This window comes from Gavia stellata, chromosome 18 (assembly GCF_030936135.1).
Source record: "Gavia stellata isolate bGavSte3 chromosome 18, bGavSte3.hap2, whole genome shotgun sequence".
Lineage (NCBI taxonomy): Eukaryota > Metazoa > Chordata > Aves > Gaviiformes > Gaviidae > Gavia > Gavia stellata.
This window is the reverse complement of record NC_082611.1, coordinates 1,459,083-1,484,772: the sequence shown is the minus strand read 5'-3', so window position 1 is coordinate 1,484,772 and position 25,690 is coordinate 1,459,083. Positions and strand designations below refer to the sequence as shown.

The 25,690-nt window shown below is 42.1% G+C and overlaps 1 protein-coding gene across 1 annotated transcript in view; it reads right to left on the bottom strand.

Moving 5' to 3' along the window:
- ARHGAP17 (Rho GTPase activating protein 17) overlaps window positions 1-25,690 on the bottom strand; it is a 46,504-nt gene that overhangs the window by 20,090 nt on the left and 724 nt on the right. Inside the window, exons 2-3 of the mRNA XM_059826570.1 lie at window positions 4,062-4,101; window positions 104-208 (exon numbers count right to left, since the gene is read on the bottom strand). Coding sequence (XP_059682553.1) covers window positions 104-208; window positions 4,062-4,101 — 145 coding nt within the window. The remainder of the gene's footprint in view (window positions 1-103; window positions 209-4,061; window positions 4,102-25,690) is intronic.

The following is a 25,690-nucleotide window of genomic DNA, read 5'->3' as shown; positions in this document are numbered from 1 at the left end:
CTTCTCCTGGATAATTTGAGGCATAGCAGCTGATGGGTATATAGAAGGCCAGACCATACTCAGGCTAGTCTCAGAAGACAAGCCAAAGGGCAGTTGTACTTACATGTCTCTTATCAGGATCTGTACCATGCTGGCCCTGAAAACACGCAATTAATCGCTTCTGTGCAATGTGGCAAACAGATCTCACAGTGTCAAGACGTCTCTCGATCTAGTCAGCAGGAGGGGGAGAGAGGAGGAAGAGAAAACAAAACAAAAAACAGAAGTTATTTCCCTGGCCTCAGCAGAAAATCTTCCTCCTGTACCACACTTAGTTCTGCGTTGCATATTTCAAGTTCTACAGCTTACAAGAATTTCAGATGCTTAGCAGAAGTGCCTGACAGCAAAAATGCTTGGAAAGAGATTTAAATTGCTTTTCTCCCCTCAGTGGCACAGCAATTCAGTCAGAGCTCACAACGCTCACAAGGCTCGAGAGTGGAAGAGGGAGAAAAACATTGCCCCTACTTTTTGTCTCAGCAAAAGCGAATCAAGTTGATACGTGCCATCTGAGATGAATGGCACATGCTGATATCCAAGACACTAATTTAGGGAGAAAACTGTGGGAAAACTCATTTCTTCACTGTGACCTTGTAAAGTAGGTGGCTAAAGACATATCTGAGCGCTCCTTTACACCAGGCCAAACCCACGTACTGCAAGCTTTGTATTGCGTTTCCTTCTCTGGCCATTAATACAAGGACAAAGTTCCTACATGCTAAGCAAAATAATGTTTTCAGGGAGAGATTAATGGAATTCAAAAGGGATGTGGAATAAAAAAATAGGCGTCAATGCACAAACAAGAGTTCTGTTTACCATGGTATATTTGAAACATGGCTTAATATATCTTTGTCATATGCACAGTCTATATACATTATTAAATTATTCTTTTAAGGGATTTTAACTAAGGAATTTGGACTATTTTATTTCAAAGAACACCAAAAACAAAGTGATGAGCACTGGCACAGAACTGCTTATGGCACCCAGCTCCCTATGCACAGCACCAAAAGAATGCTGTTTATCTGCATTTTGATGACTCACCAAGAATAAAAGGAGGCCCTTTGGAATGGCTTCTATTTAAAAAGCAAGGAAAAAAAAATATTTCATCTGTAGAAATAAGCTGAACAGACTCCAGTTTTTGATACAGCTCTAAAATAATTTTCAGGAGGGCAATATTTCTCCCCAGCTTTCCTATCAATCATAAATACAGGCTAGCTGAGAGAGTAGTAATTTTAGTGCTAAATTATTACGCCCCGTGTTAGCTCCTATTAAGGGCACAGTACCTGGACTTAAAGCAGGAAATGTACTGTTGTTTTTTCCAGAGGAGGGAGACTGCTATGTTCTAATGAGCATGAAACGCTACAAATTCTCATTTAGAATGTTATATCTCCAGGTAAGAATGACATGTTTTCCTCCCAACAGGTTTATTTGGCACTGCTACGATGGGATATGTATATCCCTAAAGTCGTTACGGTTGGAAGGATGTAATTAGGTCCCAAAAAAGCAGCTAGTAAAAGCTACAGCTACTAAAAGGGACAGCAGATCCAGCAGAAGAGGGGTCTTCAAGAGCGTGGGCTGGGAGAAGCTGCGAGAAGACCCAGCACAGGAGGGCTGGTGAGTTGCAGGACCACTGTAGGAAGACTGAAGTTTCACTGGCTACATGAGGCACTAAAGGGACACAAGATGAATCCAAGCTGAGGTGCTCAAAAAGCTTAGTAAAAATCTATTATGGTAGAGTAAGGTGCAGAGGAACTGCCCAAGGACTGCTCTGAAAGCACAAGGCATTGCCTTTTATTTACCGAGCATTTATCAACAAGCTCAGAATTAAGCCCACTTCAAAAAAGTCCATATGAAGATATATGAACAAGAAGGTACTATTTGTGGTCTGCTGTTGCAGCTAAGACAATTTATTTCCGTTGTGTTAGTTTCAAAATTAATTACCACCAACACATTCTAAACCATCCACTATTTGTGAAAGCATTTATTTTTGCTTGGTCATGTAGCTAAGACTTCTTAAAATACCGAGCACAGGTTTTTTTCCACACCTGAAACATGGTGACATCCTGTAGCTGAACCATCTTACAGATCCCAGCAGCTAACACAGCCCTCATCAACCACGCATGGTGGCTTATGTTCCTTGGAAAGACTCTGGAGCACATATATTTCCAACAGCCTCCTTCCAGGCAGTCTGAATGCCAAATTCAAAGGGCAGAAGACTGATAGGAGGAACATGACCCCAAAACTTCACGATAATATACACTCCTCTCTGATCTGCTTTTTAGTTCAAAGATGTCAGGAAAACCAGGAAGGACATTAATCTCCATTAAGCTACCTCTGAACTGAAAGTGGGACCTACAGGCCATGCTGTCTGTACCCACAGGGCATCTTCAAGCATACAAAACATCACACAATTGCTTTATTATACACTACAAGGGCATGCCAGAAAGTGGGTCTATTGTAGAAGCCTTTCCAGTACTGAATTATACTCCTTGTCTTCAGACAGGAACACATTTAACAGAGATACTTGAAATGGAGTGTTACACTTCAGAAAGCAGAAAAAAGCTATGGCAATCCTGTGTCAAAGCTTGAGCTAAATATAAAAAAAGAACATGGTGAAACATGTTTATAAAGTGAACAGTACCAGGCTTTCAAGCTCTTTAGTTAGATAAGAGCCTCCCTCCCCTCCACGAGCCCCCAAGAGCAAACAAACAAGTGAGTAAATTCTTCCACTTGGGTGTAGCCAGTCTGCTCTGTGCCTGGGAAAGCCTTGCTTGCAGAATTTTTTTGGCAACAAGCAGCAGTACTTTTGGCTTTCACTTCTTGTTGCTATTCTGCAGCTAACCAAGAAAACATATGGGCCCTTCAAGGCTATCAAGGTGTTTTAACATCCCTTATGCCATTGCATTGCACACATCTCTTTAGAAATTAAAAACAGTATTGTCAAACTCTTAAGGTATTTATGGTTCAAATAAAGCAGTCCCCTGAAAAGCAGGGTCAAACATTTCAGGTCAGCTCATTTCACCATTACTCAAGATGATTTCATGTATTTGTGCTGAATTCAAGTTTCAAAGCTGATACATTCTCTCATCTTCTACTTTAATCAGAACAGCTGGAGAGATTTGAAATAAAAGTAGTTGCATCATTTGTTTGGCTTCCATGTTTCATATATAGGTCCTGAACTTAAGCATACTAAGACGCTTTGTAATCAATTTGAAATAGCCATTACGCTCGAGGTCCCGTGGAGCAGCTAGCCTGCCTGACTTCCCTTGCCAATTTATGTTCTGCTGGGTTGGGTGGTTTTTTTTTTTTTAGCCTTTCACAAAGTAACCAGAGGAAGAAAACGATGTAGAACAAGTTTGTAGTCAAATTTGTTCCATGTAATCAGTCAACCTTGCTAATCTAACAGTTGCAACTAAAATTCCACCATGAAAGTAATGTTTGATCAGATGGCATACTTTCAAAAAGATGACAAGTCTGCAAACAAATCAAACGTCAGCGTGACAAATTTGAGAACAAGTATCACAAGCTAAACAAGAAGCATTTGTACACTTATTTAGAGCAATTCCAGAGTTTCAGAAAAAATTGACATTATTTATTAGCAAGCAGTTGGCATGGTTTTTGCCGCTTCTCTTAAGGCCCAAGTTGATCTCTTCAAGAGAAACAGAAATTAAGACAGAAACCAGCTGTGCCTAATCATAGTTTCTTCCCAGCTCATCGTCCTCCACCAGACAGACTGGCAAGTCATTAGCACTAATGGTTCATAAGCTTAACAAGCTAGTTCATCTAATTAAAAGCAAAACTACTTCCTCCTTCTCTTTATCAAGCCATATGATCAGATTCAGAAACAGAAGCACCTGAGTTTTTCCACTCAAATTGTGTCATTTTTTGTGTGTGTGCTGAGAAGTGAGCAGACATCTTTCACCCCTGCCATTTGCAGTATTTTTCCCCACAATAGGTGCTCCACAAAACTCAGAAGGCTCAAACTTCACAAAGAGCATTTAAAAAAATACATATTAACTGTATTACAATACCTGCAACAGGTCTTCACTGAGTACCTCTGTTTTCTCAGCCCTAAGGGAGGAAAAAAAAAAGACCATTGTCAGACTAATTAGCATGTTCAGGGTCAAAGATTGTTCCAATGCTTTCAACAAAACCCATTCAGTTTCAAGTTATAATCCCATTATGACCATTGCTGCAAACACCACCATGTTCACGATGTCACACGTAGCACTGGCTCCCGGTCCAGGCCCAGTGAGCACCGATGCTTGGGAAAGCCTGACATTCCTGGAATTCCCAGCCCACAGCAGGAATCCACTGCCCCAAGCTCTAACGGTGTTTCAGACTGCACACGGTTTAACACAAAGCAAACTGGAATCCTGAGTAACTTCACTTGGATGCAAAAAAAAGTTTTGAAGCACCTTGAATTTCACTCCATGTTGTTAATCAGGTAATGCTATCAATGCACATGAATGTAAAGGAATATAAAGACATGAGAAAAGCAGGACAGCCAACTTCATCTTTTTATACTCTACCACTGCAGAGCTTTGTCAACCAGCCGTCAGTGGAAATGGTAGCTGGAACACCTTCCCTTAACCTTACATGCACACAGCCTTCATCAGAAATCCCCCATTACCTCATTTTGCTGACTTCCATAATACTAAAAGAATAGAAAATATTTTTTTACTTTAAAAGATCATCAGAAGTTAATAGTATTCCCATTAAAGGTCTACCCTCAATAGAAAAATAACCAAATACTTACACATACTTCCAGACAAAATATTAACAGTGCTTACAAACATACTCAAACCTTTACACATACAATTCCACACCTTTTTCCAATCCCAGTTTATACATAAACTTTGAATTGTTTAATGTTGACCAGATTTGTTTGGGTTTGACTCATTTGCTATAACACTGCTTTATCCTACCTTTGCTAGATCTATAAAATAGAGAAAGATGAATTTAGTTCACCTCTGATCTCTTCTACTTGGCTGTTCACCATGACTACACACCTATTGCTACAGAGGACTTGGAGGTACTCCAGTACTCTATTTTCCTGTTCAGAGAGTTTCCCCCACTGCTGTCAGAGTTCCTCACCTACTACACTGACTTCCTTCTGATCCTGCAATCTGTTTAATAACCTACTACAAGACTGGTCATGCACAGAAAGTTCATTTTCTTGATCAAGCTTCATCAGCTGAACTTGTGAAACACCTCCAAAGACAAGACTCATTCACTTTAAGGGTCTGTCTTTGTTTGTTTTGTGTTTTCTTGTTTGTTTAAGGCATTTGACTTCAATTTCATGGCACATTATCTGCTTGAACTATTTGTGAACCATAAGGTTTTTAATAATTAAATACCAGAACACAGTAATGCTCAAAACCTCAACAAGACTAAGACAAAAGCCACTTAAATACTTTGATAGCCACATAAACTGCGAGCACTATAATATTTATTTGCTTAGGAAAACACATACAAGATTGATAAACTTCCATACAAATAGAAATACTGTGTCTGATCGAAATTATATCCTGTTAGACAGCAATTATTTGATCATTTTTTTAATTTTTTTTTTTAGTCTTGCAAAATCCCCCCCAGAAATTACATGGAAAAACTACAGTGTAAGTATACTCCAGTTATAGCCACACATTCTTAAACAGATTTTAATCTAAAGTGGCAACTACTACACACATCAGCTAACTGATCCGACAAAAGAATACAGAGCTACTAACTATTTCTGCAGGAACATAGCGCTGCACATGATAATGGTTTTACACAAAATTCCTGAGCAGCCAGACTTTTCTATCCTTCAACAGACTGCGTAAGAGATGAGCCACCTCTATTTCTAAAAGTGAATTTGATAGCGTACGTGCCTTTCATGAAGAAGGAGCTGTATTTACCATGGCTTTTGGTTTCAAACACCATTTTCTTCTCAGTCCTGTTTTCCACAGGCAAACGGAGGCTTTTCACTAACAGCTTTCATGAAGTTAAATTTTACCCACCTTTAAGAATGAGTGCGTGTTACAGCGTCTATACAATGCTATCAAATGTCGTATCGCTTTAGCTTTGTACCTCACACCTAGACACATCTTGGCAAACAGCTCATCTTGAATACCAAGTCAGCCTAAGCATTGCATCTAAAGAGGCACCAATTCAAATACCTGTCAGGTAAAATCCCACCCTGATCAGGGCGGCACACTGTACGCCAGGACTGACAGACTGAAGATGAAGAGTGCAGCCCCGAGAAGGAAGCAGACTGAGCAGGCTGTGTTGACCTGCCATAAGCTCGCTAAACAATACAGCTCAAGGTGGCTTCCGCAAAAACACACTTCTTTCAACAACAAATGCAGTTGTTTATAAATAAAATGGTCTACTGGAAATTATTTAATTTTGATAGTTAAGAACAGCTACTTGCAGTTCCAACCGTGTTAAGATTTTCTAGCTAACGCAATCAGTATTTAACAAAAGATCAGCCCAGCAGTTTACAAGAGCTCCTGGCCTGCTAGGGGACTCAGTCTTTCCAGGGTTAACTTGGAAAAGCAGTGCCACACACATGGCGTACGGGAATTAGCTGTGTACAGGAGAGCAGCCGCCTTCTCCATCTTCGTATATAACCAGGTCTCAGTTTCCTTCTTTTGCCTAGAAATCTGTTTAAGAAAAAAAAGCAAATGCTTTCTACATCTACATTACGCAACCGAAGCTTGTGCTGACCCCCCCGTATCTCTCTCTAGTCCTTAATTTGGCTCAGTGTAAGAGAAAGTTAGATTAGATGAAGGCGTTTCAGCAGTTCATTCACCCTGGCTGCTGACACACTTACATATCGACCTGATACGAAACAGACACCACAGAAGCGAAGATCTGACATACCAGAAGAGAACACACAACCTTAGCCTAACCGGCAGTTTTAGGAAATAAAACAGCCACCTCAGGTGGCGTAATTCAAAACAACTTCTAAGAACATTTAGAGTACTTGTAACTGGGTACGTACACATCATTAAAACCACTGAACTGCTGATAATCACAAGAACAGTGACTGAGAGTTCACAGAATTTTTCCCACCCCTGCAGCAATAACCAAATTACTACAAGATTTTGTAAATTCACTTTTAGCTATTGGGAATCATGAAATGTGCTCAACAGAACCTTTCATTTTACTACTACCAAGTTACTGGATGCTTTTGTATGGCTTTAGCCACAACATTAATTTAAAACCATCAAATGGTAGAATAGAGCTTCCATACAACTTTAGATTCATTAGAAGTTTGATTTCACCTTCCCCTCCTTTTCCCTAGGAAATTATATCCATTTGAGTGCAAAGCAAAGATGGCTCAGTAATGTGCTAGCAGAAGTTTGTTTCCTTTTTAAATACAGTTACCCACTGACTAGATATCATTATGTGAAGTGCAAAACAATTTTCATATATTTATCTTACGCACTCTTTGTACACCTAACTGGTTTATCAGGGATCTAAAGTCACAGCTTGAAAATCCGGATCTCCTCCTCTGAAGCCAGGGATGTTCTCCCCAGTCATCGGTGGCAGCAGGACAGCGTCCCCAGGCCACCGCTGATGATGTCAGGTTCGGAAATGCAAGAGGGAAGACCTCACCCTTCCTGCAGGCCCACATTCCACCTTTAATAAGGAAGCCAAGAAAGAGCCACTAAATGATACTGTTTTTCAGTGATCACAACCATGAAACAGAAAATGGAACCGTGTGAGAGCAGCACAGCCTATCTCCTTGCTCAGCAGGGACAAAGCAACAAACCATCAAAGGTTCCTCTGTCTCCCCCTGAATAACAGGCACTACTAGTTTAAAGCTTACATCTAACTGCAGCTTCATGGGACGCTAATTCCTTCTGCCGACTAATTAGAGAATTAGCAAAATTACAGAAATCAACAGAATTTCTTTTTCACTGCTACTTGAAGTTCTCTCCTTATCAGGTCTTATTTGTATCTTATCCAGTTGGTAGCACGAAGCGATGAAGAAATCCTTCTGGGATCAAAAACCGACTAAGAATTGGAAGATTTAGTTGTAGAGAGCGTTCCCAAGGGTTTTATCAAGCCCAGCAGCGCTGGCAGCTGGCCTGCAGCCTGGAGACCCTCCACTGTAAGCTTCCCCCACGAGGTACCATGAACATAGCCCATCCTAAACCCAGATTATGAAGCCCAGGCTACAGCAGCTATGGCTGTTTACATTCCCAGCAGCTAAACTCAATACAGTCTAAACAGTTAATTCTCAGTTGCAAAATGAAGTCCCTCCAAGCCATTACTAATGGGGAAAGCACGCCCTGCCATCCGAGCCCCTCCCGCGTGCTGGGGGCCCCAAACATGCCGGTTTGTGGCTGAGATGTTCGTGCAGGAGCCATCCCCGTGCTTCCGGACGGCAGATCCGGCGGCACGCGGCAGGGAAACGGGGACCTGCCCAGCCCGGAGCCTCCCAACACCTTCTACGTGAGATGGGGAAAGCGGCTGCCTGGGGGACACCGGAGACTGTGCACAGGGCTTGGCATCGCAGCCTGCCGCAGCAGCGGCACACAGGCTGTTCAGCTGCCTAAACATAAAATAGCTGCTAGACTGGCAGCAGTCCACTGGAAGCAGGAACGGAGCTGGTCCCCTGGGAAAGGAAGGTTTCTGAGAACCGAAGGCAAAGTTTTTCTGCTACACTAGGCAGGATACCTGTTACACCAGAGCCTTTGCATGAATCGGCCGGTACAAAGCTTTTCAATTAAAATTCAGCAGTGCATTTTTGGTTTTAGAAGCGGTCTTTTAAACTGAACAATCATCAGTTGCAGCTATAATCACCTCCTTAATGAACAAAGAGGATAAAACTATTGAATTCCCTAAAAATGGTACTTTCAAATCCTTTCCACCCTGAGTTAGTACAGCATTTTGCCCACCATAAGCATCCGAAGTGCAGAGCTCCACGAGCTGCTGTCAGTGGAGCTGGGGTGTAAGCCAGCCCAGGGAGCCACGCTGATGGAAAATAATCTGGCAGAAGCAGTTACTTTTCAACCAAATCAGCTCCCCAAATTCACTCTTCACACACATCACCCTGCTGACACAGCTCTGGGGTGGGAACAGGTAGGAAAGAGCAGGTTAGGCTCTAAGTACAGCTCAGCTGGTGAATGCCAGATTCTCCAAAGACAGCCGAAAAACCTGAGCAGAGCTAGCTTTTCACTTTCTGATACCGTCACACTGAGAAACTGTAACTTTCCACAAAACTTTTGTTGCCAAATTGACTCTTCAAACAATTTTTCTTTTTAAGACAGCAAATAGCATACTTAACATGAAATATGACATGCCACATAAATGCTGGTGCCGTTTTCTATTTGGGTATGGTACAGCCAGAAGTAATTGCCTTAACTCACTCCAAGCAAAAAACCAAAAGGTTTGAGAGTGGAAAGACTGTGTATTTATTCTAGACATGTTAATTACAATACCTTAGCTTGCTGTAACGTTTTAAAAATGTATTGCATGTGCCCCCAATTGGCCTTGTCTCTAAGTGTTTTATAGTATCATTTTATTTCTTTCCTTCTTTCGGGTAAGGCCCTTTGGCACAGCCCAGCCCGAAACACAGCTCGGCGTGCAGGGCTTACTGCCTGGCTCAGCCGTGAGCAGGGTGGGCAGAACAGCTCTCACCCCACAGGTTTAAAACTCGTCCCCTCACTTTTTCATTTCACAGCTCCTTCACTCTGCCAGGCCAGAAGTCTTCTCCGTACATCTGGAAAGAGCAGATGAGAATTCCTCAGATAAAAGTGTTTATCTTCCACAGTGAAAGAATTTACATTTCCATGTATAAAATAAAAAGGCTCTATTAAACCAGCACTGCAGATTTAGAAAAAAAATAAAGCTTCATCTAAACAATATTTGAGATCTCCTTGGCTTCGCAGCAGCCCACCACTGGGGCATCAGTCCTGACCCGGGGGCTGATCTCCAGCGCAGGTCAAAGCTCCAAACCCGGTGGAAATTTACACCCCTGGAAGGCTGACAAGGAAGGGGCAGGAGCAAACCTGACATGAAGAGCCATAAAAACTTGGATATTCACAACAGAACAAGTGACTCAGTTCAAATGTCAAAGTGGAAACAGAAACCTTGACTCACGCGCTGCGGATGGGAGGTGATGCCACGGGAGGGCAGTTCGCTTTGTGACGAAACAAGCCCACGTTCCCGATCTCTGGAAAGATTTCAGCGGAAGCGAGGAGACATCCACCCGAAACGTGAGACAAAATAAAAGCTAGCCCTCCCTGCTGTTGGATTTTCCTGAAACAAAGCATTTGTTTGTTACCAGGAGTAACCAGATTAGCTTTGCTGGCGAGTTAACACTTCAGAGCACCTTCGCCCGGCTGGCAGCACATCCTGCCTGCTTTCCACGTACAATAGGCAGGCTTTGCTGCCAGGAAAAATTAAAGAATCAGCAGCTCTGTTCCAAAACAAGGAATCTAGAATTAGATGACAATTTCCCTTCTAAAGGGTTTGCTCTTTTAACATTCACTAAGACAGACTTCATAGAAAATGTAGCTTAAAGGTGTTTCAGGACTGCCAGCTTACTTTTCCTCATTTGACATTGTGCTGAATTCCAGGAACAGGCTTCCCTTTCAAGCTGGGTGACCCCTCTATTTTATAATCCAAATTTGTGGAACCTAATAATTAAACATGTCAAATAATTTTAAAACTAAATGAAAATTTCAATTAGGGGAAAGAGCCAAAACAGCCGAATAAGACCAGAGACAAACTCAGCGATGCCTTTTCAATACGGACGCAGGAGAAGCACCAGGACGCAGGAGAAGCACCAGGACGCAGGAGAAGCACCAGGACGCAGGAGAAGCACCAGGACGCAGGAGAAGCACCAGGACGCAGGAGAAGCACCAGGACGCAGGAGAAGCACCAGGACGCAGGAGAAGCACCAGGACGCAGGAGAAGCACCAGGACGCAGGAGAAGCACCAGGACGCAGGAGAAGCGACTCCCAAGTGCCACTTACTGCGTGCTTAAAGTGACTACTGCAGTCAGCATCCAAACGTGAAATAAAGTACTGTTTATGGCAGCATCTTCCTTAATTTTTACTTGGTTTTGACTTCAAGAAATCAAGGGGATGCAGAGAATCTCTGGTTTTCCAGCTAAGAAGAACATGCCAAGATTTTCCCTGCCCCTTCCTCCTCCCGGGCAGCCAGGCTCACGCAGACTCCTTCCCTGAGCATATTCTACATTTCTCTGTGCTTTTCAGAAGCTGACATCTTTAACACATTAAAGGATCTTTCTTGCGACTGAAAAGCAAAAATCCTGCAATTGTGGCCTTCGTAAATGCATCTATTAAAGGTCAATTTTCAAAACCACTTCATTACGAAGGATTTATTTTGCTTCCTTTGGCAGCCTGTGGCAATACTCAGCTTCGTGGATATACTGTAGGAGTAGGTTTCACCTGCACAGCATTTTGAAGACAAGCCAGAGCAGAAACGTGTTGGGCCAAGTACACTTCTCACCACAGAAACCAAGTTCATTATGTCACACAAGTCCCAAATTAATCCCGTTTTGACTCTGGACCGTAAAAAAACAGCACTCAGACTGAAAGTAAGGTGATGAGTTGGGATCCTCGGTGTGGCTGAATTTTTTCAAAAGAAACTAGTATGACCCAAGGTAAGTATCAACATTCTGTGACTTATTCTTAAACATTTTAAAGTCACTTCAGAATGACTGTCAGATGATAGTCACCATTTCAATATCGACTTAGCATTCGGTGAACACTACTCACAACCAGTCAGCAGTCAGACTTCGAGCTTGCCTACTGTCCCTGTTTTTTCACCCAAATTAACAATATAAACTTCTGCACAAGTATTAAAAGTGCTCTCATGGTAAATCTGGTGATCACCGATGCATTGGTGGCAACCAAAGGCTGCTGTCTCGAGGAGACAACCCACCAGCTCATTTCCTATGGAAGGTCCTCGGTGCAGTACCGGTTTTCAAACTACAGCGATGCTCAGGCCACCAATTTTAACCCATGCAGTTACTGCAGCTTCTGTGCTTCTAACCCTTTAGAACTGCTTTAAGAAATGGCGCATCACCTCCAAGGCACCAAAATATTTCATTAATCGAGTTCTTTATCTTCAGAACCCTGGAAGCTGCAAAACTACAATTCAGGCCTCAATAAATGGATGGAGATTTCTGCGCCTCTGTCTTCCTTTCTCCACCGAGCTCCTCCATCAAACTTTGCTTGGTCGCTCAATCTGAAAGCTGCGACTTTGATCTCTTCTATAATCTTGGCCACCCGACGTTGAAGAATGAAGCCTGCCCGCTCTAATTAAAGGCAGGCCAGGCTTTAGAAAGATAATCATCTTGGAAAGAAAGCAGACTGTTCCTCTGCAGTTGCAGGGAAACCCATGACAGACTGTTCGCATTAGGGGATCTGAAATTCCTTCGTAAGTGAAATGGATCCAAGGCTCCTCTCCCATGCGAGGCAGTAAATTTAGCTATTTAGAACAACCGCGGCGCAAGCCAAATCCTATTTTAGGGCCACTCTCAGAGGTACAGTCACTGCAGCGAGGCCCTGCACTGCCCTTCAGAACTCCAGCCCCCTCCTTGCAAAAGAAACATGGATTTAATATTAGATATTGAGAATTAAACCAAATATGGTGCAGTTTGAGAAAAAAATACTGTTCAAACAGTGAAGTCTATGTAACAAATCCAGGTAGATCATTTTGAGCCACATGCACTACAAATTAGAGATGAATGTAAGTTGAACTTTCTAGATGGCAAAAATACAATTGTGGTTTAAATGCAGAATGAGCTTTAAAGCAATTTTGTTTGATGGAAGAAGCAATGTTTCAGTGAGCAGTCTTTGATGAGTCAGATAGCTTTTAAACTTCTGGAGACAAATAAGAATTCAAATTTACAATTAAGTGCTTCCAGCTGACTACTGTCCCAGCAAATCAAATACTTATTGCTAACCTACTATTTCATACCACAAAGTTTTAGCTAGTAAAGCTCTCCCTGTATTCTTTTCGACTTTCAAAAAACCAAACCTCCACTCACCGTGTATGTCAGGCCAATATAACAAAACATGGCTTCTTTTAAAAAGAGCATTTGATTTGTGGTAGTATTAATAGCTTCAGAAGGACATGCGAAGTGTTGCTGTAGGGGATTAAAATTCTAAATGCTTAAATCCAGTCAGGATGAAATCTAGCAGCGGTCGGGGTTTTTCTTCCAAAGTAAGAACTTCTATGTCAAGTTGTCATAAATTAGTGATTAAAAAAAGGAATGAGACAAAGCTAAGCTACACAAGAAACTTTCTAAACTCATCAAATCATACTGTATTTTCTATGCCTTGCTTTTTCCCCTTCAAGTATTCCAGTATAGATTTCTCATGCTAAGTGCACTCTACTTAACATCACTACAGAGCTTGAACCTTCCAAACATGTCAGTTAATATAATTTATAAAAAAGTATACGAACACCCTTACACAATATCTTGGTAAAGAACTGTTTTTAATATCTAGCTGCCCAGTATTGATTCACATTAGAAAGTTTCTTCTCACACAAGGCCCTTCCCTCCTCCAAGCAAGCAACAACCTTTTCTTCTACTCATGTAGAATAATTTTATCTGAAGTTAGCTGGGCACAATTTTATATAAGAGACAGCAGAGCAGAAAGCAACCTAAATAATTATTGAATTTGTTATTCCTTAATCTAAGGTGCAATTTTACAATCCCTGTATGCCAACAAAAACATCGCTGCTGCCAAAACGGGAATTCCCCCGCTGCCTTTGTGCTCTAGCCACACTCACAACCAGAGGCACGCTGGAGAACTAGGTCTAGTTGAAAACTAACCCGGCCAAACCGTAGCAATAAATCAGCCTGCAGCCACCTCCCTTCCCTGGGCCGGCTCTCCAGAGCCTCTCACCTCGTCCCTCCACAGCAGCCTGAAGTTGTGCCAGCTGGAGTCACCACCAAGCCAAACCCACGACAAGGAGCAAACGCTGGATTCCTCCCTCACACGCTTCCCTACTACGTTTCTCCTTTCAAGAGCCCAGTCTGAAGCAGTGTCCCTTCTCCGAACCTCAGGCACAGGTCCTCACATCCCTCCCTTACACCAGCAGCAGTCACAGGCAGCTCAGGCTGGAATTACATCCAGTGAAAGAAATTAGGGGTTCCCAGCTGTCTCGGCCCCCTCCCTGGGCCACCCCGTGGCTGCACCACTCCCCATCCCCGGGCAGGGGAGCTGGCACCAGTGCAGGCTGGGCAGGGAGAGGGGAAGCCTGGCCCTTTCAGCAACAGCAGCTACTTAAGATCAGCTTAAGCTGATCATGAAACAGCACCCCGGGGGCCACATTTCATTAATGCGGAGGTGACATCAGCTGGCAGAGCCACTGAAAAAAGTTGTTGTGTCCTCCCTCCTACCATCCTCGGCTGCTCGCATCTCCCTTGGCCAGCACAAGCATCTCCACTAGTCAACAGCTCAAAGGACTGACCTGGCTGAAAACTAACCTGGCTGGAAGAAAACCCATTTTTTAGTCAGATTAACTTCACCGCCAAGATCACACGTGCAAGCACAAAGAAGGGGTGGGAATAAACAGAAGGGCAGCTAGGGAATCAAAGCCTGGCGGAAAGGGCACTGCTGTGAAGCACGATGCAGTCGTACTTCTTGACCGCAGAGTTAAGGCAGCAGCTGATGCTTCTGGATAAGAGAATGGCTCATGAATTTCCCACACGTGGGTTTGGCAGCTCTTAGTTTTAGGCAAGGACCAGTCCCTTTGCCAAACCACCTGCTGACACGAGAACTCCTTCACATTTAAGGAAAGAAGGGGAAAAACTCAAAACCACCAAGAAAACCTCAAACATATCCTGAAGTTTCAAGCAAGACACTACTTTCCATTCTAGCCACAAACCAGGTGGACAGCCCACTAACTCAAGACATTTTTACATTTTATCATTTCTTTTACCAGAAGTCCTGCACGGTCAGTCACCGGAAAAGACTGTAAGAAGCAGTATTACCTTTTGCAAAGGCAAACCTTTTGCAGTGCAGCCGTGTTTAAATAGGAAAAATATGCAATACAGGAATGAGCAAAATACACTGAACTGCTAAAGAAAAATCCTGGGCTTTTTTGCTATTTGTTTGCTTTTTTGCACTTTGGCAGGACATTCCAGCTTATTACCTTCCATAACTGTCAAAAAACTCCAATCCAAACATGAACATTTCAAAGGTAACGCTGTTCTTAATTTAATGTACTGTCCAGACAGGTCTATTTTAAGTTCGAGGATTCACAAAACTGGCAAGAGAAAGCCTTTTAAAAAGGAACCAAACTGAATCAACACAAAAAGCAAAACAAGGAAACACAGAAAAGGCAGAACAATGAAGTAGGAATAGAAACTAAGAAAGCAAGAGGAGCTGAAAGCTTTGAAGCAACAGTAAAAACATACAAGGGAATTCAGGGACCTGAGGTTATATAAAATTGACTAATAGGCTAGTGACAAAACAGGGATTATTCTTTATGCCCTACTATTTCACAATGAAGCCTTTGCACTGATTTTCTGATCAGTAGCCATGATTAACAATTAATGGCTGAACCCTTTATTATGTTTCACCAACAGGAAAGCGAGTTTCTGAGCTGAGTCTGACAATTAGCCTGCAACTGAGACGACTCATCCCAGACTGGATACAGCCGTCTGTTTTTACGTTGCTTAGATACAGCGCATACAAGCCCGTATTAATGTGTGTAACATGGAGAGCTATGCCATTACCGCCCTGCCATGTGTTGCACAGGATGCTTTTTGCTGTTCTAGCATGAAACCGAAAGTTAACTCTATCAGTAGGTTTCTGAGAAGGAAATGCGAGCCTCGGACTAATAGCTTAATCTAGGTTTATTAACCTGTCCTGCACTTCAACACACACTTGGACCTGCTGTTACAAAACCAGCATTACTTTATCCTGCTGTTCCATTCCTACAAAAAATATCAGATCAGAACACGTAATCTGCGTATTAAATCGGCTTACAGCAAGACAAACCAGTTAAACATTCAGCCGAAATAGAAGCTGCGGCAGTTTAGCTCACGCATTTATTTTTCTGTATGAAGATGTTAACTTTCTATCTTCCCTTCATTTTCTACAGAAAATAGAACTTTTAATCAGGTGGATTAACATCTCCTATCGATTAAGAATTAGTTCAGAGATGCCAAAAGAGTTGGCATTTGAATAAACTGCTGTACTTTTCAAAGCCATATCACAGCCATAGCTTTCTGATCTGCATGCAAGGCAATTTAAAAGGGCCAACCTCGTAACTTTAATTTTCCTGTCACTGGCCAAAGCAGCTTTTTTGTAGCCTTAGCTCTGTCACCAAGGTCATGTGTGCACATGCATACCACAAGTGGCACGCTCCAACAGCATTAACAGCTCTCAGCAATCACTTGCCTTTTCTGTGCAACACTCAGCTGTACCAGTTACCGGTTAATATTCACTCTGGAAGTGTCACTGGGATCTTGAGAAACATGCAATATAGCCAACAAGTATATTTATACAAAAATCTCAGTTCAGTGATTTCTGGCACAGGACAACTTGTAAGAAAGACCGAAGGAAAAAAACTTCTCCTTTATTGATCCTTCTCACCTAAAACTGATTTGGATATTTTGCATACTCATTTTTTGCAGATCCCCTGGCTCTTTGATTCACTCTGCTGCAGTCACTCCAGGATGTTCCTGTCATTTTGCAATGCAATTAACTTCACAAGAAAACAATCTGTGTCAAGGAAAAAAGAGGCTCCACCTCACTTAGGAGAAGAACTTACGACCTCACCCAGCTGGTGTGTATTTTGAAAGCTGGTTTCCTGTTGAGACAGCAGGATTGTCCAAGCATAAGATGCACGACTATTCCAACATGCTTTTATCAGCAATAGAATAGCGATTACAAACTCAAAGCTTTTAAGGCTGTTTGGTTTCTAAGGAATAAATTTTAACCAAAATGTTCTACTTCAGTTAACAAAGCAATGTTGCAGATAAAGAGGATACTCAAAAGTTCCCTGTTTTTTTTCTTGTCTAGACATGAAGTGCTGCTTTAAGCATGACAGTGTCGGTGAGGATCAAATTTAGCCTTGCTTTCAAGACTGGTACCTGTAACAATCAAGCAGCCCTGAAAAAAAAAAGAGGTAATCAAGCACAGTTAAAATTACTTGATATGTCACCACCAACTGCTGTGAAGGGACTTGGTACCAGAGATCAGCCATACTTTTCCCAGTTTCATTTGCATTCTTAACCTCCCATAGGTTTCAGATCAGAGCTGTGCCCCAGCAAACACGCGACAGCTAATTGCTGCCTTATGCAAGGCCCGACACCGTGGGCTGGAGGTTCTCCGAAAGCACTAAAAACATGGAGCTTCTGCTTTTAACAAGTAATGAAACCTTTCTTTCTGGAACCTGTGCATAATATTAGAAAACATTTCTAACACACTAAGACACTTTTCATTTAACCACAACCTGAAGAGATCGTATGTATTTGGCATTTCATAATTTGCTAACACAATGACCCCTAAAGAGCAGTTCTGGTCACATTATCACAGTATCTGATCCATTATCAGTAATGAACCTAAAAATACCATGCAAGTACCTAAGAAATACATTTGTTTTCATAAATCCCAAGTGTGTCACATTACAGTATCAGGCTGAAACAGCTTGTTACATCACTTCTAGCTATTTTAGCAGATTAAATCACTACTATTTTAGGATTTTGATGCTGGGCATAACCTGATATTGAAATTATTTGCTCTAAAGAACCACCACCAGATCAAGCTAGAAGCAAGGAATCACAGCTTCGTCCACAAAGAGGGTAATACCAAGATTATTTTGTTTATATGAATAAATATCAGAAGAGTTGGACTCCGCCTCCAGAGCACAGGTGCCCAGCCAACAGTTTAGCTGAGCAGCTGTCACTACAGCAGACTCAAATATATTTTTACCTTCACTACACTGCTGTGATGTCAGATACCAAAACCTCCACCGTGGATGCACCTAACACCCTGGGACAATATATCCTTTCCTACTGTTTCAGCCTCCCCTGCTTCCCTGGGGTGCTTCACCCAGGCAGTCGCATGGGTCCAGCCAGGGACGGTGACTCGGGCTGCGGTTACGGGCTGCAACACAAGCACAGCGCGCCAGGTTTGCCACCATTGTTATCCCTGCCCTAGACCCTCCAAAACCTTGTGAAACCCACCCGAGAAACGTCTGCATAGACAAATGACATGTTATTAATCATTTTAAGGCAACACAAGACTGTGCTTTCCTGAGGCAGATGCTCCCTTCTGCCTTGCTGTGCAGTCCTGAACCCCCGGCAAAACAGGAAACCCAAGATGACCCAGCTACAACAGATCCTACGGTGTATGGCTGTCTGTCATCAGTATTTTATCAGTCCTCCCATCTGTTTCACCAAGGAGCAGCATGACCAACAGAGCCAAAGGAGATGAGGGCATGCACGCAAGAGGACAATTAATATTTTCCAAATCCCCGAGTTTGGAGTCTTTTACTTTCTTTTTCTGCAACAAAAATCTCAAGTATTTTTACACACTGCCCACTCAGCAATTGACACACAAGTCAAGGTATACAATACCTTTTTTCTTCTAACCAACAGGTTTTAGCTAGTTCTCTACTAGAAAGCACAACAATTTATTAAGGTATCTTCAAGTCAACAAAATCTAACACAACTAAAAAAAGTCCTTCTTCACCACCAAATACCAAAAATTTTTATATGAGTTTGAAAGGCATTTTCTGCATCTATTAAGAGGAAGCAAAATAACTGAAGCTTTACCTGCCCTGGAAGCACCCACTGCTCAGGAAAATCAGGTAACACACCCAGGAGCTCATTCTCACACACTACGGGCACAGGGAAACACGTTTCTGTCCTACACGATTTCACTCGTGAAAACAAACAGTTGAAACCGTCAAATACCACGGGGCACCTGAGCCTTGCTCCGCTCCCGCGTCACCTGCTCCGGCCACGGGCCGTCGGGCAAGGCAGACGCAGCCCGGCCGAGGCACTCCGGGGTTTTCATGTGGTCTGGAATCAGATCACAAGCGATGAGGCTTTTTAAACCGAGGGCTGAGCAAATACTTACTCACTGATTTAAAACCTGTTGCTGCCCTTGTAAGAGCACCACTGCATGTTGCACTTCTATTTAGAAAGTTTAATACGGTGGTTTTCTGGAAAACACCACACTGCAATGCAGTAATAGCGCAGCATTACACACAGTGAACAACATCCACAGAGAAACACGTTTCTTAAAAACACAATTTCTTAACAGTTTCTAATCTTAAGGATTCTTAACAACCTAGACTTTAAACCAACAGAAGATCATCTCGGTCCCTGAGGAATTAAGAGATGCTGAGACAAACTGCCTGCCTTTACAAAACTTAGAGCAGGCCAGAACACACTCCTTAGCTTTCCGACCATCTGTTCACAGACAAAACCTCTTTTCTTACCAGGGGTTCCAGTACAGCAACACAGCTTCTCACCGGCAGCAGCAGGCATTCAGTTCAGCCTTACAGACCTCACCGGCTCACAAGTTCTCCACTGAGACAGAACAACTGAAGAAAGTCACTACAAAGTCCTCAGCTTAGGTAAATTCAGGTAGTTTTTCCTCTGGCTTTAGCAATCCGCTTTGAAGGGTACATGGCTCAATGGGATTAACAGACATGCTTACAAAACTGAATCTAGACCGCAGCTTGGACGCAATTTATATCCACAAGCTATTCCATTTGTTGCTGCACTGATGGCAGTCGCAAATACACTAACGAGTGCCAAGTCTTAGCACAAGCAGCAGCCCCAAACTGAAAACATAATAGCTGCATGTTTTTCTATAATTGGAAGTTTGTACTGTTAGAAAAATCAGATTCCTGAGCTGCACAACGCATTACATTGTGTCAGTTTTCCCCAAAGGGTGCAGGAAATAGATAAATATGTAGATACCAAGAAGCTTTGTTGATACTGCTGAGGCTGAGAGGCAGAGTTAAAGGGGTAGCTGTTAGTTCTTTGCTTGCTTACATCTCAGATGGAAACACCATTTCGCCAAGTTCTGCACAACCCATACAGTAGCCTAGAAGCAGCTAAGACGTCATGAACAGTTTATGCAGCTGTATATGCCAACTCCAGTGCTTCAGTCAATGTAAAGCTTACTGCCTCCCTGCTCTGCCTGTTCAACAGCCGAACTACTAACACGCAGATGTTTAGATAATGCATTCCCCTTGCTGTTAGTGTATGAGTGCTTTAGCATTCGCACAGATTTTATTTCAATCAGTCCTTGCCAGTTACACGAAGTCCAAAAGTCTGCACATGTTCAGGTAAACAGATCTACCCTAACTCAATCTACTCAGACTCTTTAAACCTGTCATTGAATTAATCTTCCATCCAGAAAGATCTAAGTCAATTTTCTAATTAAAGAGACCTCGAACTTCATTTGGAGATAAACAGGAAATGTTTCAGATAACTATTATAAACACTGAAATGAGATTTTTCTTTTTCATGAGTACTCAGATGTAGACAAATACCAACCTAAAAGACGAAGCACAAAGCAGATTCTCTCCCTGCCCGTAGCACATGAACATGTTTCCATGTTGTTTACCACTTCTTCAAATATCTTTACCGATGACAACAAGCACTCCAAGTAACTAACGCTTATCATATTTCACTTTTTAAAAAAGGATGTTTGGGTGAGCCAGGAATTTTCAAATCTGGGGTCATAGTAATTTTTTTTTCCACACAAGAACTAGAAAAGCATTAAAGAATTATTTCTCTGACATTAAATGGCACTGTAGGGTTAATGTTATATTGGCTGAATGCAGGTAGCTCCTTACTGTACACAGTCATTCAATAATAGTAATTTTAACACAACTTGCTTCAATGTAATAATTACATTACAGTAACACCCATTCCAACTTAGGACTTACGGATTGCCAAGTGGCTTGAAGAAACACTAAATATAGTTTAGCATAGCAACTTTTATGCAGGGCATGGCCTATTAAAAGATACATTCAAATACTCCTGTTGAGTCCCAGCAATGTCATGTGTACAGGGCCTGGAAAAATCTATTTGTATACAAGAAGTTTTATTTAAACAGTGGAAAACTAGTAAAGAAGCTATAGTAAGTTAGCTTCTTGCATAAAAAAAGATCTTTGTAAGGTTGTTTGTGGTCTCTTCCAGATTTCTAATTAGTCAGATCTGCTCACCCCTGGTTTAAATTACTGTAACAGCCTAAGGGCAGATAGAGTATCTCCCTAGTAAGTATATCCACCTATCTATCAGTCCTGATCTTAGATGACTTCACCAGACCTAAACTTTCCAGACCAGTTGGCTAGAATAATTTTTAATCTGTATGGTACTCTGTTGATTGCACCTAAAAGATGAAAAAAGAAATTGATGGGAACAACACCAGCAGTTGTGTCCCCAGAGGCAGGAAAGCCCAACTCGCATAAAATTGTTAGACAGTCTAACAAGTGTCATTAATTACCAACCTGTTTTTCTGTAAGTAAACAGCATGATACAAACACCTCTGTGGACTCATTCCTCATATGAATTACTTAGCTATGTAGTTCAAATGCTTATTAGTGCATCATTTGAAAGCCTTTAATGACAATACCTCTGAACATTTATTTTCATTAGAGATGACTGCAACTATAAAGTAGAACACTTCCCAAGCTTCTAATCAAAATCTGTCTCCCTTTGTAATTTACAAAAGGGTATGAAAACTGTAAGACAAGCATTCATAGGTATCTGAAGAATTACCTGGTTGATGTCATACGCAATATAATCCCTTTCATTTCTGAATCTAACATACAGCTGATCTGCTAGAATGAGTATCTGCTGATGAAGCATCCCAAGGAGGGGTCCAAACACACCAGGAAGGTAGCACCTCACCTCTTCAAATCCGTGAGACAGCACGTACTGAAGCCTGTTCCATGACTTTCATTTCTCAAGGTATTCTACCCAGACAAAGCACACATGAAACGTGTGTGTGGAACAGAAGAACTGTTCTCAATGGACATGAGCCTTGGTCCTCAAAGCAGATGAAGGTTTAGGGGAATTAGTACATAAATTCCATTAAGAGCAATCTCAGCACATAGCCTCTAAGGAATCACAGACCACCTGAAAATCATGAAGTTCAGAGTGGAGGTTATTCTTTTCTTCCCCACTCCCTCCCCCCCTTAATTTTTCAAGCCTGACTAAAAGTTTCAAGCTGTTTCCAATTGTTTATGCTAGAGTTTGGATGTAGCTCAAAATAAAGTCAGATTCAAGCTGGTTGTTTTGTGTGATTAGCTGTGTGTCTGTCATGGTCAAGATGCCAGTTTATTCTGATGCCTTAATTCAGCTCATGTGGAACTAATGATTTCCTGGTAAGCCATGCCTCCCCTCCCCTGCATGCCCCAGCCCTGCTTGTTGTGAATTATCTCTGAGTAGATGCGAGATCCTTCACAATGACATGAGAACCAACACACACTGAGATTCACAGTTCATTCCTCTAGCTAAGACTGCCCCGAGAAAGTTCTGATGCCGTCCCCCAACGAGAGGTTGTCTCAGTTGCCTGGCCCAGACCTGGAGAGCCTCTCCGAAGCAGCCAACAAAACTAGAGGGACCAGTGCTTGAACTACCAGTTTTCAATGAAAGGCAAAATATATTGCTTCATTTCCCCCTTTCCTCCAGGTTTATACAGACAAGTAATTGATATTTTACTTTATGGGTTAACCTGAGCTTGAGTTGCTCCCCTCAACAGAAATGCTTGCTTGCAGACCTGCAACACTTGGAACAAATCTGTCAAATACATAAAGTACTCCGTGGCAGATTGAATACTTCTTGTTGGATGCCTTAAAGAAGACATGCACAAGATAATTGCTGCAAAATATTTTACACATCTATTAATTATTGTGGAATCCTGTCCCACTCAGCTAATCCCCTCTTTAATTAGTTTCCTACATGTGTTTCATAATTCTATATAATACTATCCATGCAGACTCTGGCTTCCCATAAATGCCTTTCCTCTGCTTCAATGAAGCTCTTGCCCATCTTTTCTTGTTTTTCATGCTAAAGGGTTACTTCTCTGATCCTAAGTCACATATTCGTGGCACAAGGCCAAGGATGCCAACCTTTGGAAGCTGGCTGTAAAGCAGGCGGTATCACTCATACCTACGGCAAGCTGAACAGGATAAATCCTGAACTATTTTAGAGTTAAACGTTCCTTCATTAAAGAGAACAAAACCACAGTAAAGACAGAGCACTGATGCATAGCCAAGGTTTGCTGACCTCATGATAACATGCCTGTTCTCCCCACCCCTCAATTATGGGGGAAAAAAGCTCTGAATGAGTGAAAAGAAAACCAGTAGAAGGTACCCCTTCCTAATACAACACCACCACAAGCAACAGCCAGTTCAAGATCACCCTATGGAGCAGCAGATTACATGGAAGGGTAGAAGTCCCAGAGAAGATAAATGGCCGTAGGCAGTCCACCCAACATCCCCGAGCGCCCCAGGTGAGCCAGCGGAGATGGGGGGATGTGACCCCGCAGCACCGATGCCCAAACTGCCCCTCCAAATACCGCTTCTCTTGTGGGGCTGCTTATTCACCTGCTAGATCTGCCAACAGCGTACAGGGTCTTGAAATACTGAACGCTGTACCGCCTCAAGACATTCACGCAACCAGAAGAGTCCTTTGGACATAGGATTTGTCTCCTCATTCTGTCCAAGCATAAAAAGCTAATAAATGAGTGATACCGACTCAATACAAGCCCTTCTCAGAAAGCAGCAAGCTGCAACAGTACCAGATGGGAAGCTGACTGCAACTTTTTTAAATTTCTTTTTCTTTTTTCTTCAGTGTTACAAAATCAAAATGATTCATTCCTCGTTCTGGTACCCAGTGCCAGAAACACTTGCCTCTGCTAATATTGCCAGCAAGACCCTACTGAATGATGACATCACATCACCCACGTCTTCCATGAGTTCTACGGTGCTTATCAAAGCCACAGAAGGCAGCACTGCCTGAAATCTGAAAACCTCAGCCCTGATATTTGCAAGTGAAACTAATTACAGCTCCCATACATACAGGCAATGATACACTGCAAAAGCCAACACAAACCTCCCGAGTTTTGTTTTTCTCCCTCCCATCCCCAAATCGCACCCATAAACTAAGTTTCCCAAGTTTCAATAACATTAATGCAGATTTACAGTGATGAAAATTATCTCAATTACAGAAGCATTTTTCTTTAACTTGGAAAGCCACAAATGTTAAGGTCAGCAACCAAAGAGTAAGTACCACCTTGTGCTGACAAGACTACACAAACCAACCCCTAGAAGGGGCAATTTGGTTCAATCAAAGCACTTACAAACATGAGGATATAATTTATACATGAAAAAGGCAACAAGCACTGGTCAAAACTTCATGATTACCCTCGCTCCTCAGAGTCTTCCCACCTCTATTCAATTAAAAGAAAACTTTATGTTCTTGGGTAAAGAATCCATACAGCTAACTTAATACTTTATTATTAAAAAATACTCTATATGCAGAGACAGAACCAATAAGGATGTGCTTGTCTTTAATGCCAACTAAAACAGGAAATAGAGAAACAGAGTTTAAGTTTAATTTAAACTATTAATATTAAGCTTATAAAAACAAATGAGTCAATGTCATTTTAAATAGTTTTTAATGAAAAACAATTACAGGTACTTGTCTGTATTTTAACGAAACTACAAAACTTCACTATTGCCGAGCCAGGCTGCTAAGGCAGCAGCAGACTACCTGGCGAAGAAGTATGAGCAATAATCATGCACGCAGACAACCACACCCTGAGAACCTCCGCTGTGAAACGGCGATAGCCACAGCTTCCACCCGGCCTCAGCTGCGTTTAGTCAAAGGTCATTACGAACCTCCCAACCCATACACGATGATAAACAGTTCTCCAGATTTAATTCTGATTTTCCCCTTGAAGTAGAAAGCAGCCCGAGATATCTATCCTATCTGGTAGAACGCTGATTACTTGAAATTCCACTTGGGATTTGGACCTGTGGGCCCAACACATGCAAAAAGGGAATGCCAATAATCACTCTGACAATATGAAAAAAAATCCATTCATATATATATGAAACAGGAATGAAAGGACACAAGATTTGTTTGGAAGTCATGCTCTCTCTTGTAGCAAAACGAACACCCTATTACAAATCTACTACTTCGCCATTATTAGCTGACACACTTGACCTGTTTTATACATATATAGGCCCCAAAGAAAATAAACATGGTATTAAGTGAGTTATTGGAGTGGAGGCCATGAAAGGATAAACTCAGATAATATGAAAGTTGATACTTTCAGTATAAGTACATACTTTCAGATTAAGTTTTCAGTAAAAGCAGAGAGCAGTTTCTGGGGGGGGGGAAAATAGACACCTCTACTAGAAACATTCGCATTTTTAGCACACAGAAGAGCTGCGGGCGGCCACTCCAGTGTCTGTGCGCAGATTTGTGTCCACAGAGTCAGGCTAAAGACCTTCAGAGACTCTGACGTCTGGAAATCGATGGCAATCACGCCTACAAGAATTCTGTCATTTTTGTTAAAATTAAGTCACAGAGGATGCTCTCTCTGAAGTCTTCTTAAATGTGAAAAAGAGTGAGAAATAGATCAAGTCACTCCGTATTAACACGGCAACAAAGGAAACGAAAGTC